The 14,880-nt window shown below is 35.8% G+C and overlaps 2 protein-coding genes across 8 annotated transcripts in view; both read left to right on the forward strand.

Moving 5' to 3' along the window:
* The first annotated feature begins 1 nt into the window (after position 1).
* LOC127960104 (UDP-N-acetylhexosamine pyrophosphorylase) lies at positions 2 to 10,872 on the forward strand. Of its 4 annotated transcripts, none has more exons than XM_052559658.1 (11): positions 2 to 146; positions 784 to 1,076; positions 2,079 to 2,283; positions 3,179 to 3,354; positions 3,622 to 3,794; positions 6,952 to 7,145; positions 7,628 to 7,768; positions 8,746 to 8,934; positions 9,330 to 9,371; positions 9,943 to 10,009; positions 10,156 to 10,872. In XM_052559658.1, exons 2-11 carry the CDS (start codon positions 800 to 802, stop codon positions 10,246 to 10,248), a joined length of 1,557 nt encoding a protein of 518 aa, XP_052415618.1. In that variant the 5' UTR covers positions 2 to 146; positions 784 to 799; the 3' UTR covers positions 10,249 to 10,872. The 4 variants fall into 4 exon arrangements, with proteins under 4 accessions (XP_052415618.1, XP_052415620.1, XP_052415617.1 ...); XM_052559657.1 differs by lacking the exon at positions 2 to 146 and adding an exon at positions 185 to 313; XM_052559660.1 differs by lacking the exon at positions 9,330 to 9,371.
* A 152-nt stretch (positions 10,873 to 11,024) lies between these two features.
* LOC127960102 (discoidin domain-containing receptor 2) overlaps positions 11,025 to 14,880 on the forward strand; it is a 31,985-nt gene continuing 28,129 nt past the window's right edge. For all 4 annotated transcript variants that reach the window (XM_052559652.1, XM_052559654.1, XM_052559653.1 and 1 more), the window contains exon 1: positions 11,025 to 12,785. The gene's annotated coding sequence lies outside the window, so the exon portion shown is untranslated. The remainder of the gene's footprint in view (positions 12,786 to 14,880) is intronic.

Here is a 14,880-nt window from a genome sequence, read left to right on the forward strand (position 1 = left end):
TCTTGCCACGTCAGTTTGTGACGGATGTCGGAGGAGGATCCTGGGCACAGTGGGCAGTGAAGGCGGTGCTCTCAATAGATTGAGCCGTGTCTTTAGTCCTACTGATGTAAGAGGGAAGTACTAAGTGGTCAGCACTTGCTCGAAAGGTAAGAATGTTATGATGTTGTAAAATTTTCCATCAGAAAACATTTCGCTGTACGTTACTGTTGTCAAGGATGGGGTTCATGCGACAGTCCCGCCACGCAATTCGAATCAAAGACAGTTTTATCAGACAGTCGATTTGTGTTTGAAGGCAAATGTGGGCTAGATATGGGTAATTCTTACGGGCTTTTACATCTAAAGACAGTATGATTATTTTGATGAATGGCTATGATAAACATTGATTCCTTGTTGTCAATATACCAGGTGTTTTCATTGATTAGTGTTGAACAAGTAGGCACGAGATGAAGCGTATAAGAATTTTTGCAGCAGTTGTGATCTTTCGTCAGGAATGGGGGGAGTGTAAGACTTTTATCAAACTTGATTACGGTCCAGTAGGCCTTCGATTGATTAGAAATGGTTTATGTTGTCTTCCAGCCAATTAAAAATTATATTGATCTTTGTAGAGAGGTAAAGATCACACCTGACCTTAGACTTAGCCAACCTCGTGTTTATTCGACTGAGCACGTACACAGAGTAGTTATCAATTTATGGGTGGGGTAAGACAGGTAGATCTGTTTGCGAGACTCATGGATAATCAGTGTCACTTTGCTTCTGCCTCTCGTCCATCTCTGACTGATCCAGATCTAAAGGAAAGAGCATGGACACCAGCAAACTGGCTGAGAGACTCGCTGAAGCCGGCCAGTCTCATGTTCTCCAATATTGGAACCAGCTAAGCCCTGAGGAACAAGCTGAAATGATTGTTGATTTGGAGAGCCTGAACTTCATGGAGATCAATAACTTCTTTAAAACTGCCATGAAGACATCTGGGCAGAACTCACAGGAGAAGGTGGATGCCAGAATGGAGCCGGTGCCCCGAGAAGTTTTGGGAAGCGTAACACGTGATCGGGAACGTCTCAAAGAATGGGAAGAAGAGGGTGAGTTGGGATATTTTAATGTTTCACAGCACTCCTAGTCCATCTCATGCATTATTTTGTGTTCTGTGCCATCCCAAGCTGGAGTTTAGCTGGTCAGTCAGTTGGTTTCCCAGTCTGACCAAGCGGACAGGCAGAGGAATTTATATAAAAGGCTGTTTTAAACAACTTCAAATACTTAACAGCATATGTTTAATTTAGGATTATAACTTACATGTGATCTAGTAATTCTTTTAAGTCTTTAAGCAGACAAAAAAGTTGGTAAGAAAATATTGCACAACAAAACATGAGTGATGCAATGTCTTCTCCACCCAAATGGACCCCAGAAAACCATTCTTAGACAAATCATGATCCCCAAGACATAAGAGATCAACAGCCTAGGATTTCTACCCAGAGTCTGTCTGAAAAGGCGCTTGGTTATTGAAATAACAATAGGTTTCAGATTTGAACAAACATTGTTTTGTCCCAGAACTCCAGTTTTTGGGTGAGGATGCTTCAAAACAGAATAAAAACATCTGGTTCTGGTTAGATTTTACGTAATTGCTTTGCTAAAGTCATGCTGAGCTCATTTAGCACCACATCATCTTTAATCAGACCACATGAAAAAAATTTTGGTGTGTGTGTGTGTGTGTGTGTATATATATATATATATATATATATATATATATATATATATATATATATCACATAAAAGTCATATTTTAGCATGTTCAGTTCATCAACATTTAGCATAACAGTAATTTATCGTAGATAAACCAGGCCCCTTGTTATCTGCATTAAACACAAGATTCCTGAATTCTTAAGAATTCAGACATTTTAAACCTACAGCATCCGTCTGTTTTCTCACCATAGTTAATTTTCATTTGTACATTTAATGTAGCATATTTTACTTTAAGGACTCATGTTATGGGATTAATGACCGATGTTTGTTTATTCCCTGAATTGTATGACATGGTTTTAACACCTGTTTGCTAAAGAGACCTAACCTCCCATCATTCCACACAGGCCTTCGATGTATATCAGAGAACAAAGTGGGGGTTCTTCTATTGGCTGGAGGGCAAGGGACTCGGCTGGGTGTATCATATCCAAAAGGCATGTATGACGTGTACCTCCCCTCTCACAAAACCCTCTTTCAGATCCAGGCGGAGCGCATCAGAAGACTGGAACAGCTCGCTGAAAAACAGCACTCAAGGAAGTGTTGTATTCCATGGTAAGATGATCATTAAGCACAATTCAAATGTATTCTGTTACTGTGCACTTAACTCGACTTTTGAAGCCATAGACAACCATTTCAAATTCCCAAGGAAGTAGTTTGAGTCAATGATTGTTCAGTCTAATTGCTTGGATTACCTGATTTGTTTTGATCTAAAGGAAGTTTCTCCCCACTTACCGTAATGAAAGTGACCTCCCCGCTATGAATGTCATTACATGGTTTAGTCAGTGTGAAATCAGGCTGACATAACAGCATGATTTCCTGAGGAACTAGGTCAGACCTCAAGAGAAAGAGAATTTTAGAGCCAATCTCTGCCCAGCAGAATTGACCTTTGACTCATGACACATGATGCCCCAATGATCAGCTCTAATCATAGCTCATTATTCAAAGACCGATAATAACTGTGTCCATGTATGATCGCCATGTTCATATGACAATATACTTTAAAGAACACCATAATTTTACCATCATCTTAGCATCCAGAAAAAAACATGCTAATACTGTCATTTTTGTTTTTTGAGAGAAAAAAAATTATGCATTAATTTAATAGTTGCAGTAGAAACTTTATAAATTTGTATTTCATCTTGATAAATGATGTATCATGGTTTTACAAAAATAAGCAGCATGTGATAATGTTAAGAAATTAAATTACGAATAAAAATATTGAGCACCCATATCAGCATTTTAGAATGATTTCTGATCATGTGACACTTAAGACTGGAGTAATGGCTGTCGGAAATTCAGATCACTGGAGTAAATTACATTTGAAAATAGATCAAATAAATCGGCAGCCTTGGTGAGCAAGACTCCTTTCAAAAACATTAGACTTTAAGCTAAGATTCTGTCAAGAGATTGGTCTTGCAATGACATGATCAATGTTTTGATTCATCAGGTACATTATGACAAGTGGCAGGACAATGGACATGACCAAAGATTTTTTCATGCAACACAAATACTTCGGCCTGAAGGAAGAGAATGTGTTTTTCTTTCAGCAAGGCATGCTTCCCGCTGTGGACTTTAATGGGAAAATTATTCTAGAGGGCAAAGGCAAACTGTCCATGGCACCAGGTATGTTTTTAGCGCAAGGTTAGTATCTCTAGTTGCATAGACAACTTTAAGTAACTTCACATATGAGGAATGCCTATAAATAATGCGTGTTGCTGAACAAAACATCAAAGCCTCTTCAAGTCATCTGAACCACTGACCTTATTTAATCAAAAAACACTTTTCTAAAAACCATTAAAAATATCCCAAAGAAAGCCTTACAGTTAGCTTGCTAAGATACATAATTAGAAATTCATAACTTGTACATTTTCTGTGAATCTTCATATTCAGATGGAAACGGGGGCCTGTACAGAGCTCTGGGGACACAGAATATTGTGCAGGACATGGAGACGAGAGGAATCTCCTACATCCACGTCTACTGTGTAGACAACATTCTTGTGAAAGTGGCCGACCCTGCTTTCATTGGCTTCTGTACACTGAAAAAAGCTGATTGCGGTGCAAAGGTCAGTCCTTGACATGCCCAGCCCTAAACCTTGCAAGTATTTCCTCTTCTATACATAATGCAAAACGCTTTATGCAAATATAGTTCTATTTTGAATTTGTTCATAAATCCACAAACTTAGTTATGTTTCATCAGTGCCATCATTAAGCTTGTGCACCTTATCTAAACACATTTATTTTACATATATATATTTGTGGTAGATTCCCTGGCTCGGCTATTTTCTTGTGTATTTCTATTTGAATTTATTATATTATGTAATTTATTATTATTATTATTAATATATAATTATTAATTCAGAAGTGCTTTGTCACATATTTAAAACAAAGCCTTTTGTGTTAGTCCACTAGATGGAGCAGCTGCTCAGGATAACAACAGTATATGCAGGAATTTACACTATGGGGGTTATTCGCAACAGCCTTCCATATTCTGTAAAACAGGTCTCGTCAAGTGTTTTGCATATACTTTGTTAAATATGGAGCTGTTTTACTCAATATGTTCGATGAGACCTTTTTCAGGGTTTAGTCAGGTGACTTTCGACGTATACCCCATTCAAAGAATGGAATCAAGAAATTAGATTACATTTTATTTGGCTAGGACACATTCAGTTGATCAAAAGTGACAGTAATGACCTAATGTCACAAACGATTCCTGTATGAAATGAATGCTGTTCTTTTGAACATTCTATTCATCAAAAAATCCTGTGGGGAAGAAAAAACTGAATTTAACATTGATGATAATAAGGAACATTTCTTGGGCACCACATCACTAGAGAGTGAAATGGCTGATGAAAATTCAAGATTTTCTTATTGCAGGAATAAATGATTTTTTACATAAAGTAAAATAGTTGTAAATGGTTTTAGTATTTCACACTATTACTGTTTTAACTGTATTTTTAATCAATTAAATTAAATAAAAATTTAGACCACAAGCTTTTTTTTCTTTCTTTTTTTTTTTTTTAAGAGAATGGTTTTTGTTTAATGATGTTTACTTTAGGAATGTTTTGATGGGACCCTGCACTTAGCCGCACATCCTACAGCAGTTCATTGGGGTTTCTTTTAGTGTGAATTCAGGTAACTTGTTCACATGTACTTTTGCAGTCTGCGTACACAACAGCAAGAAAATAGGAAAAATACTTTTACAAGGAACAGTGGTTATTCTGGACCTTTTAAATGGTCTCCAGTCAGGAGCTAAATTGCCTTTAAAACTCTTATATAAGCAGCCTGGTGATGCAGGATCCCAATTAATTTAGCCATGTGTAGCCTCAGTTTTGACGTATCATAGTGGTTATTATGATGCTATGGAAAGCAGATTACTAGGTCGAACCTACTCGCATACATTCCTGTTTACATTATCAGGAATGATGAGGTTTGTAACAATGCAGATATCCAATGCAATATGCTAAAAATGTATCTGACTATAATTATGAAATGATGCACACAAGAGTGAAACTCAGCATGTTTTTCTTGTGCGACCGTTAGTGATGTCATGACAATAGTATTTTATGAAATCTGGAAGTGCTTGTTTTATGTCTGGACCAATATTTCCCATTTATCTCATTTTTGAGAGTAATCTCATGTTCTGCTTTTGATTCTGATTCTTTCTCGCTGTTCTTTCTTGTTTTGTTTTTAAAGCGAGGTCTTGGTTTTCTAATTCACAGTGTAAACAGAAAGCTTCCTCTCAAACTGAATCGTTAGCAAACAAAAAAGTGATTCACGAAAGTGTTTGCATGTGACATTTGGTTCAGACAGAAATACTCAACAGCTGCTTTTGAATACTGAGCTCTCTGAAGCTGCTAGCAATTAAACAGTTCCTGCGTGACAGGGGAACGATGGTAAGAATATTTGGACCCACCCACCCCTCATAATTTCTGAAGCATGCACTTCAAGTGGCTTGAGCTCGATGCCTCCCTCCAGTGCTAACCCGTCATCAACCCAGAAGTTTATAATTTGTTACTCAGATGAATGGAAAGGGTTTTCTGCTTTTGCCTCTGCTGTAATTTAGCACAGACCTCAGGCAAACACAGCAGCAAGTTTAGTACTTGCACAGAAATGACATTTCAGTATCGATTTGTCTTTCCAACATAAATTCCTTTAAATGTTAAAAGGACTTCTTTATCAAATGGTTTTAGACTTGGGCTTAGTAGTTGATGTGCTTGCAAATTGTTATCAGTTGATGTGATACAATTTTTATGACATCTGATAAACTCAGCACAAATTAAATCATTAACGAGTTTACAGGGTTTGTTACAGTAAATTGTTTTTTAAAGATATCTTGTAATTTTAACTGATTTAACTACCATCATATATATATATATATATATATATATATATATATATATATATATATATATATATATATATATATATATATATATATATACATACATACATACATACATACATACATACATACATACATACATACATACATACATACATACATACATACATACATACATACATACACACACACACACACACACACACACACACACACACACACACACACACACACATAAGGTTTATACTTTATTCATATTACAACCATAAATGATAAATGTCTATAAAAGTAAATCGCAATAAATGAGAAAAGTTAATTTAAACATCAAAACACTCACTAAGGCTGATTTAAATGTATAATAAATGCAGTAGAAACAGTAACATTTGGAAATATTATTACATTTTAAAATGTAATTTATTCCTGTAATGGCGAAGCTATATATTTCAGCAGCCATTACTCCAGTCTTCAGTGTCATATGATTCTTTAGAAATAAAACTAATATACTGATTTGGTGTCAAAAAAAAAATTCCTGTTATTATTATCTATGGTTGTACTTCTTAATATTTTTGTGAAAACTGTTTTTCTTTTTTTTTTCTCCATTATTCTTTGATGAATATTAAGTGCTTTTAGATTACATTTAGATTATATTTAACTGTAATGTTGTTATTATTATTGTTAGTAAAGTGATCATTACTACAGATTTTACAGTGAGCAGCACTAGATGATCTAAAAAGAAGTTCTCAAAAATAAAATGAGGGAAATGACCTAAGTGAATCTGCATGGTATTGCCTGTGCAGGAAAGTTTTGAATGCATTGATACTGACAAAAATGAATGTTGTGCTGTTTTCAATCATTCATCCACTGATTCTGATTGGCAGGTTGTGGAGAAGACCAATCCAACAGAGGCAGTGGGTGTGGTCTGTAAGGTGGATGGGCGTTACCAAGTAGTGGAGTACAGCGAGATCACCTTGGCAACAGCAGAGAAGCGAAGCGCTGATGGACGACTACTGTTCAACGCCGGCAACATAGCTAATCACTTCTTCACCCTCACGTTCCTCAAAGAGATCGTGAGGTTAGTCCATCTTCAGAGAGGGCTTCATGCATTGTACGAGTCCGCTTTTAATGACACCGTAGTTTTCAATTAATATTTTTAATTAGTTTTTGGCAAAGTATGTAGGTTAGTTTTTGATGAATCATCTCTGAATCACAGCTTTAGGAGCTGTTTAATGATATTTTGTCGCTAGGCAGGGATCTCCGTTACATATTAAACAGTACAGCTATTTCTATGAGCTATTTCCAATGAGGTTTGCCATCTTGTAAATACTAGACAGGATGGAGCTGACTTTAATGTGCGCTGAGAATGAGGTAAAGTCAGAAGAGGAACATCTGCAGTTTTTGAGTGTCTGGTATTTTAAACACGGATGACTTTGCCAGACGTGTTCCCTTATTGTCATTTTTATGAAATTTTAACTGAAAGAACATGCTTCACTTTTCTGTCTGTTACTGTCTGCCTGTCCATCGCTCTGTTTTTATACCTCTATATCTTACTTTTAGGACTCACGAGCCACAGTTGCAACACCATGTGGCACAGAAAAAAATCCCCTTTGTGAACACACAAGGACAGCTAATCAAACCTGACAAACCCAACGGGATTAAGATGGAAAAATTTGTCTTCGACATATTCCAGTTTGCCAAGTTAGTCTCCAGACTTTTTTTCCATTCCTGTTTTTAGTATGTGTGCCTTTGGCAGGAAGGGTCCTCATTTACACCTGTTTCATAGGTGTTTTAGGTATTTTACAAGTTTTATACAATATGCACAGTGTGTAGACAGTGCTGTGTACTCATGTCACTCTAAAATTCCTCTTAAAATGAAAAAAGCCTCCAAATGTCAAAGCTTTTGAATGACACCCTTGCTAATCCTATACAAAACAAGAATATAATTCATAACATCTGTTCTGTATGCTGAATAGTTTAAAATGATATTGCGTAAACTGGCTTAAAGGGATAGTTCACCCAAAAATGACATTTTTGTCATTAATTACTAACCCTCATGATGTTCCAAACCTGTAAGAGCTTCGTTCATCTTCGGAACGCAAATTAAGATATTTTTGATGAAATCCGAGAGCTTTCTGACCCTGTATAGACAGTAATGCAGCTGAGACGTTAAAGGCCTAGAACACTAGTAAGGACCTCATTAAAATAGTCCGTGTGACATCAGTGGTTCAACCTTGTGTGGAGCTACGTTGACTGACACAGAAGAGAAGGAATTGATGAATAAACTCATTATTTTGGTTTTCTTTGCACACAAAAAGTATTCTCATAGCTTCCTAAAATGAAGATTGTATCGCTGTTGTCACATGGACCATTTTAACAATGCTCTTACAACATTTCGTTGCCGTTTATGCAGTGTCAGAAAGTTCTTGGATTTCATCAAAAATATCTTCATTTGTTTTTTGAAGATGAACTAAGGTCTTGACAGGTTTCATTTTTGGGTGAGCTGTCCCTTTAAAATTATCCAAAGCAAATCAAAATATCAAGCACTTCTATCTTTTATTTATTTTTTTGGATACAAATGAAACTATTATTGGAAAATCTAAATATTTGTTTCAAACTTTGCTTCAGTCCTGTTCTAGAAGCTATAACTTATTGAAAAAAATTTTTGTGTATGGCAGAACATTTGTGGTGTATGAAGTTCTGAGAGAAGACGAGTTTTCTCCATTGAAAAATGCAGACAGTCAAGATGGGAAGGACAACCCCACTACAGCCCGTCAGGCCCTCATGTCCCTGCATCACCGCTGGATCTTAAATGCAGGAGGACATTTCGTTGATGAGAATGGAACCCCTATACCTGCTATACCCAGGTAAGACATGTACACAAAAAAGAAAATTCTGTCATCAGTTACTCACCCTGGTGCCTTCCCAAAACTGTAGGATGTTATCTTTGCAGTATAACACAAATACAAAAATTCTATAGAATCATCACACAGCTCTTTATTTGATCATTTTTGCATCTTAACAGTAATCACCTCATGTATGGAAAAGAGCTCTGTGAAGATTCTCATTTTGTGTTCTGCTGCAAAAATAATAGCATACAGGTGTGGAACAACACAAAGGTATGTAAATGACAACAGAATTTTCATTTCCAGATGAAGTCTCTCTTTAATCCCAAATTTCCTTCCCACCTGTGTTCAGTTCAACTCCCCTTTATCTTCAGTTATAGTGTAACCACACTATATTTCCTGTGTAACATTTCTAGACATGGACCAGCAGGGACAGTCACTCCTGAAGTCAGCCAGAAGTAACTATTCTCACTGTCGTATGTAGTGCATGGTGATGGGGCTTCGCTCTTAGTAGATTCCGTGTAGCTGTTAGAGCTCAGTTGGAGGAGGTGTCCAATCCCAGATGGCCGTGGTAAAGGTTGGCGACTGACCCAAACAGCAGCTACTAATGGGCAGAATAATATGCATGATGGGAAATGGGAATCAGGCATGCTAAATGGAACAAGGCTTCTCATCATTATAACACATAATCTGGTTTAGGTGCTTATAATCAAGTTTTCCTCATCTACAAAATGACAGAATTTTGTAGTATGAATATTTAAATGGATAGTTTAATAGTTTGCATTGTGCTTGCATTGATTGTGGTGATCTAAACGGCAACTAAAGGGTGAATCATTTGTAGTTGAATTAGTTTGATTTTCTGAAGCAAAAATATCTTATTATTATTATTATTATTATTTGTAAGTTTAAACTAAAGTTTTATGTTTACTTGATTTGATCTCTAAAGTAATTTAATATCATATGTCATGATTAATGCTTGATCTGGCAACGCAATGCATATAAAATCTATAACTCTTTTTGGTGCCACAGCCTGAAGGATGGAACAGACCTGCCAATCAAATGTGAGATCTCTCCTCTTGTGTCTTATGGTGGTGAGGTAAGAGTCACAAATGCCTCTTTTAATTTAAAATATTTCGATCTAACATATTGTTCAGGTGCAAGGAGAAAAGAAAACATTTTAAGCCTCATATTATACTTGCAAGTTCCTGTTTCATAAAATGAATAGCCTGTCTTATTTCCAAGGGGTTGGAGCATCTTGTAAATGGAAAAGCTTTCCAGCCCACTCTGGTCATCGATGAGAACGGCGTCCGCGAGCTTGTGAAGAATGGCCTGTGAACCTCGAGCCAGTTGCTGCACTTGAAACCAAAAGAAGGCTCTTTATCTCTTCATCTTCATCTCACTTCCTGCCAGGGTGGAGGAAACCGTGCCATTCTTGTGCAATAAAATGAATGAAGGGTGCCAGTAGGCTAATCACAATCAAATCATTTTAAAAATCTATTTATTTTGCTAAGACTTATTTTTATATCAGTGTGCAGAGCTTTTTTTTTTTTTTAATTGGAACTTATGAGTTCAACCATTCAGTTTCTATATGGATGTATCAAATGATAAACAGAGATTTTAGCCATTTCTGCTTAATCTGTTCCACTCTGAAAATGTAGATACATGTAAAATCAAAGTTTGGTCTACTCTCTGGATGTCTGTTTTTGACAGGTATGTTTTCGACGAGAAAAAGTGAGTGGGAATGTGACATTGCATCAGATTTTCCAGCACAGGGTTTATGAGAGATTCTGATTGGCTGGAATCTGTTGCTGCCAATAACAGTGCTTCAGAAAGTGTGCACTTTGAGTCACCTTCTCTCTTTCACAGTCTACCATTCCACTTTTCTGATTAGCCTTTGTCTGCACCATCTATGTTTGATTGTGCACATCCATGTATAAAACAATTTATCACAACGGATAATTCATTGTTTGTTTACTTTAATTTCTGTATACTTACTTTCCTCAGTTACCATTTATAGGAATGTCTTGACTTACATTTGCACAAGATGCATGGAAATTGTAAAATTGCATTACATATAATTTGGCATTTGAGAAAATTGCTGCAATTTTCGCATTCACATTAAAGCAGAGACAAATGCTTCCTGGTTTCAAGCATGTGATTACTATAAACAGACATATTTCAAAATCTTTTTTTAAGCGTGGTATTTTTTGCCATTTGGATACATTGAAAACATTTTCTCGGAATTCTTGGATACGTGTTGCCTTCAACTGCCAATAAAAGTATCAGTTCCTGCCACCTAATTTGGTTCTCAAGGAATTCTGAAATGGTTTCATTGTACCCTAATACAAAAATAAGCTGAATAGAGAAAGGTTTTAAAACATTTTGAAGTGTATCTGTTTACACTAATCACATGGTTGAATTTGGACAGCCTTTGTCTCATTGCTGTAGTGAAGAAATGAATAGAAATATGCCTTGACCTACTGTAGGCCCATCAATCTCAATCCCTGTATAAACAAAGCTCAGAAATTAGAGAATAATTTCTTGGAAAAGTAATGTGCAGTGTTGCAATCATGAGGATATATTTAATGGAAGGCCTCTAAGATTTAAAACTAGGTTGCCTGCACAAAAGTTCATTGTTCAAATATAGACGATCCACAGTCTGGATCTCTTTGTATCTGTCACTTTTCTGTACTTGAGGAAGGTAAATAATCCCAGGCCGAGGGTTAGTGCAAATAATGTACTGTTGGTGGTTTTGGATAATGACAAGCTACTCAGGAGCCGTTCTTTAGGCTTTTAATTTTGGGAAACTTTGATTTTTAGTGGTAATCAAATTAGGCCGTGTTTCTTCAGATCAGTGGAGAAGTTTTGAATTTGTATTGCTTTTTCTTCACTATAACAATAGTTCTGTATCAGTTTTCCATCGATAAATTATAATTGAATATCCTGTCTCTAGCCAAAGCTAATGGTGAAAGAAAAAGAGAGAAAAGGCTGGGACTGCTTTTCTCATTATCTTGCAGAATGATTTTCCTGTATAGAGATGGAGGAGGGATTTAAAGGGAAAGCAAACTAAATTCACACAAGTCTTTGAAAACTACCTAACAATCACTTTTTGAAGGTAAAAAATGGGTATTTTAATCACACTTTGTATGGATGAACAGTTACAGCTACAACAGTTACGACAACCGTTACAACTAGATCTAGCTGTGGTTACAGCTCCCACCCTATCCATACTTTTCCAAGAATTAATTAATACTTTTTATAAGCAAAATACAGGACAATAAATGCAAAGAAACGTACACAGGGGAAGAAAAATTCACTGCGCCTTCAATAAATGTTAAATCACTACCAGTAGTGAGGGCCAACACATGGCAAAAGAAAATAACTAAGATCATATGCACATAAAATATTCAGGACATTCTGAAAACATTAAAGTTAATACTTGCTGTCCTGGATTTAGACTTTTTTTTTATGATGTTGGACTGTAAAAATAAATAAATAAATAAATAGAAAGAAAGAATATTCCAAATCTTCTCCGATTGGCCACAGGAGTCTGACTTAATTGAAACCTTCTGTATGGCACGAAGAATTCTGGGACTTTTGGCATTTTCCCCAAGAATCCTCAGAATGTTAGTTTTTTTCGTCTCTCTCTCTCTCTCTCTCTCTCTCTCTGTCTCCGTCTCTCTCCCCCGCTCTTGCTCTTTTTTTCCCCTCATCCAGCGGTGTCTTACATCAGCTTACTGTGCCTGAATGTGAGATCTGAAAGAGAGGTTCGGAGTGAAAGAAAAAGCCTTGTTTTTATCCTCCTGATTGCCACACATTACTTGGAATTAAGAAATCCTTGGACAAATGGTTTGAAAACAGCATCCCAAGCAGTAAGTTTGCATAATGTCTCTTTTCTTTCTTTTCTTATCTTTTTTTTTCTCTCTTTCGATCATTTCCTTTGTTGGATTCAAGCGAATATGTATATGACTGGTTATAATGGCGTTAGAACTACTGAACGTGTATAAGTGCTGTTCCGTTGTCTTTTTGTTAAAAACTTGCATAGGACAGCCACTGTTTGCATGGCAGACTAAAATAGCGGATAGCAGAGCGACTTGATCCAGAGAACCAGCTGTTCTGAATTGACTTTTTTTAACAAGGTAGTTATCGTATGTTCTAGCTTGTTAAATTTCAAGAAGGTGTAATCAAAATACTGGATTTTGCTCGGAAATTATGCATTACTGTAACCTATTTGTTCCTCCTGTTGTCCCTCAGGACTGTATCCCTCTTGTTTCCTTTTCCTTTTCTAACCAGCTTTGTAAAATAAAAAAATGAGCCCCTTTCATAGTTGTCAGATTAAGAATAACATTTTGCATTAAAAAACCTTCTGTAAGTTAACCTGAGGTACGCTAATAACTATTAATTCTAATTAAGTTTGAATGGTGGCTGTGATACACACACGCACTCAAATAGATGTACAATGACTTAAATATCTGTAAAAAGTATTTGGAAAGTTGAACCTCTCTTAAAAAGATTTTTTTTTTTTGTCAATATTTTGATAAACACACATTTTAAGCAAAATGTGAATTGTTTATGAAACACACTGTTCCAAATTATGACGCCAATTATTTAGACTTTTTTTCAAACTTAGTATAATCATCAAATTATGAATTTACACCTGTTGTTGGTTGATAGGACCACCTGTGTGAACTTGAGGTGAACTGACTTCATACATCTTCTAAAAATCACCTCGATATAGATTGGTTTATGAGAAAACCTGATTTGTTTGTTACTTGTTATGACATTTTTAAATGTAACGTAAGTAATTTTGAGGTATTGTATATCCTTCCACTGTACGACTGAACCTGGTGTGTGTAGGTGTCATTGCCGGTGTTACACAGTGATGACCTTTTCAAGACATCAACATATGCGTATGGGCAGTTTATATATCCTTAATTTATGTAAGCATTTAAGAATCCAAAGCTTTAATTTAAGCCCAAGCTGTTTTTAATGTTTTTTGATCTCAGCGAACGGCTGATCAGTGTAATCAGGATACTGAATACAATGAACATTTGAAGTAATATTGCTTTAAAATGTTTGCTTCGTATTCACAGTATGCAATTCAATTATTGATGTCAATGAAGAATTTTAAGCCTGAATGAGGGAGTAATTCAGCTTAGTGTTCACATATATTTTGGGTGCAAGCACGGTAAGGAGTAATAGAAATCCTGTATGCCGATATCTTCAATGTCTTTCAGAGCGCTTACTGGATAGAGAGACGGCACAGAGACTCCTGATACATAATGAATAACTCTGAATAGTTCATTTTAAGACAGGCCTTTAGTACTAATATGTATAGTACTGCATTCATGCATTTACATATTTTTGTGATGCTTAAATTGCAAAGCTATTAATAATTAGTATTGAGTCATTGTACATTACATCATAATTTTACTTGTAGTTTAATATGGGACTGTGAAACCATTCATCCATTCAACCATTCTTTTTAACTTTAGATTTGGTTGCAGGTAATTTAGTACTCTATTTCTTACTAAAAAAGATTAAAAAAGACTTCACTTTTCTCACTTGTAACACTAATGTAAGAATTTGAATAGGTAACAGAGTATGTTTGTATAACTTATCATTTTTTTGTGGTTTCTCCTTAACCTGAGTCTGAATATACAAAGAGATGCATTTGCTTTTTTGTATGTAATGAAAATGTTTATGAAAACGATCTGAATTACATGGCATATTACATTTTTATCGCATAATATAAAAGCATCGCTCTTAATCATAAAATATATATAAGCATTCAACTATATGAGTATTACACTTTTTAACCTTAAATCTGCACTTTTGGAAATATGTTTCATTGAGTTTCAGGAAGAAAGCACCCACTGCTTGTTTTGAGACTTGTATGATTCATGCAACGCTTCGTAAACAAACTGTTGCTTTCAGAAAAGAAATGGAAAAGGTTTTTTCCACTAG

The sequence above is a fragment of the Carassius gibelio genome, chromosome B6 (assembly GCF_023724105.1).
Source record: "Carassius gibelio isolate Cgi1373 ecotype wild population from Czech Republic chromosome B6, carGib1.2-hapl.c, whole genome shotgun sequence".
Lineage (NCBI taxonomy): Eukaryota > Metazoa > Chordata > Actinopteri > Cypriniformes > Cyprinidae > Carassius > Carassius gibelio.

What these genes read in the sequence shown, in the direction of transcription:
- LOC127960104 (XM_052559657.1), top strand. An exon ending in CAAAGAATGGGAAGAAGAGG is followed by an intron (nt 1,077 to 2,078) that starts GTGAGTTGGGAT and finishes CATTCCACACAG; the next exon opens with GCCTTCGATGTATATCAGAG. An exon ending in AGGAAGTGTTGTATTCCATG is followed by an intron (nt 2,284 to 3,178) that starts GTAAGATGATCA and finishes TTGATTCATCAG; the next exon opens with GTACATTATGACAAGTGGCA.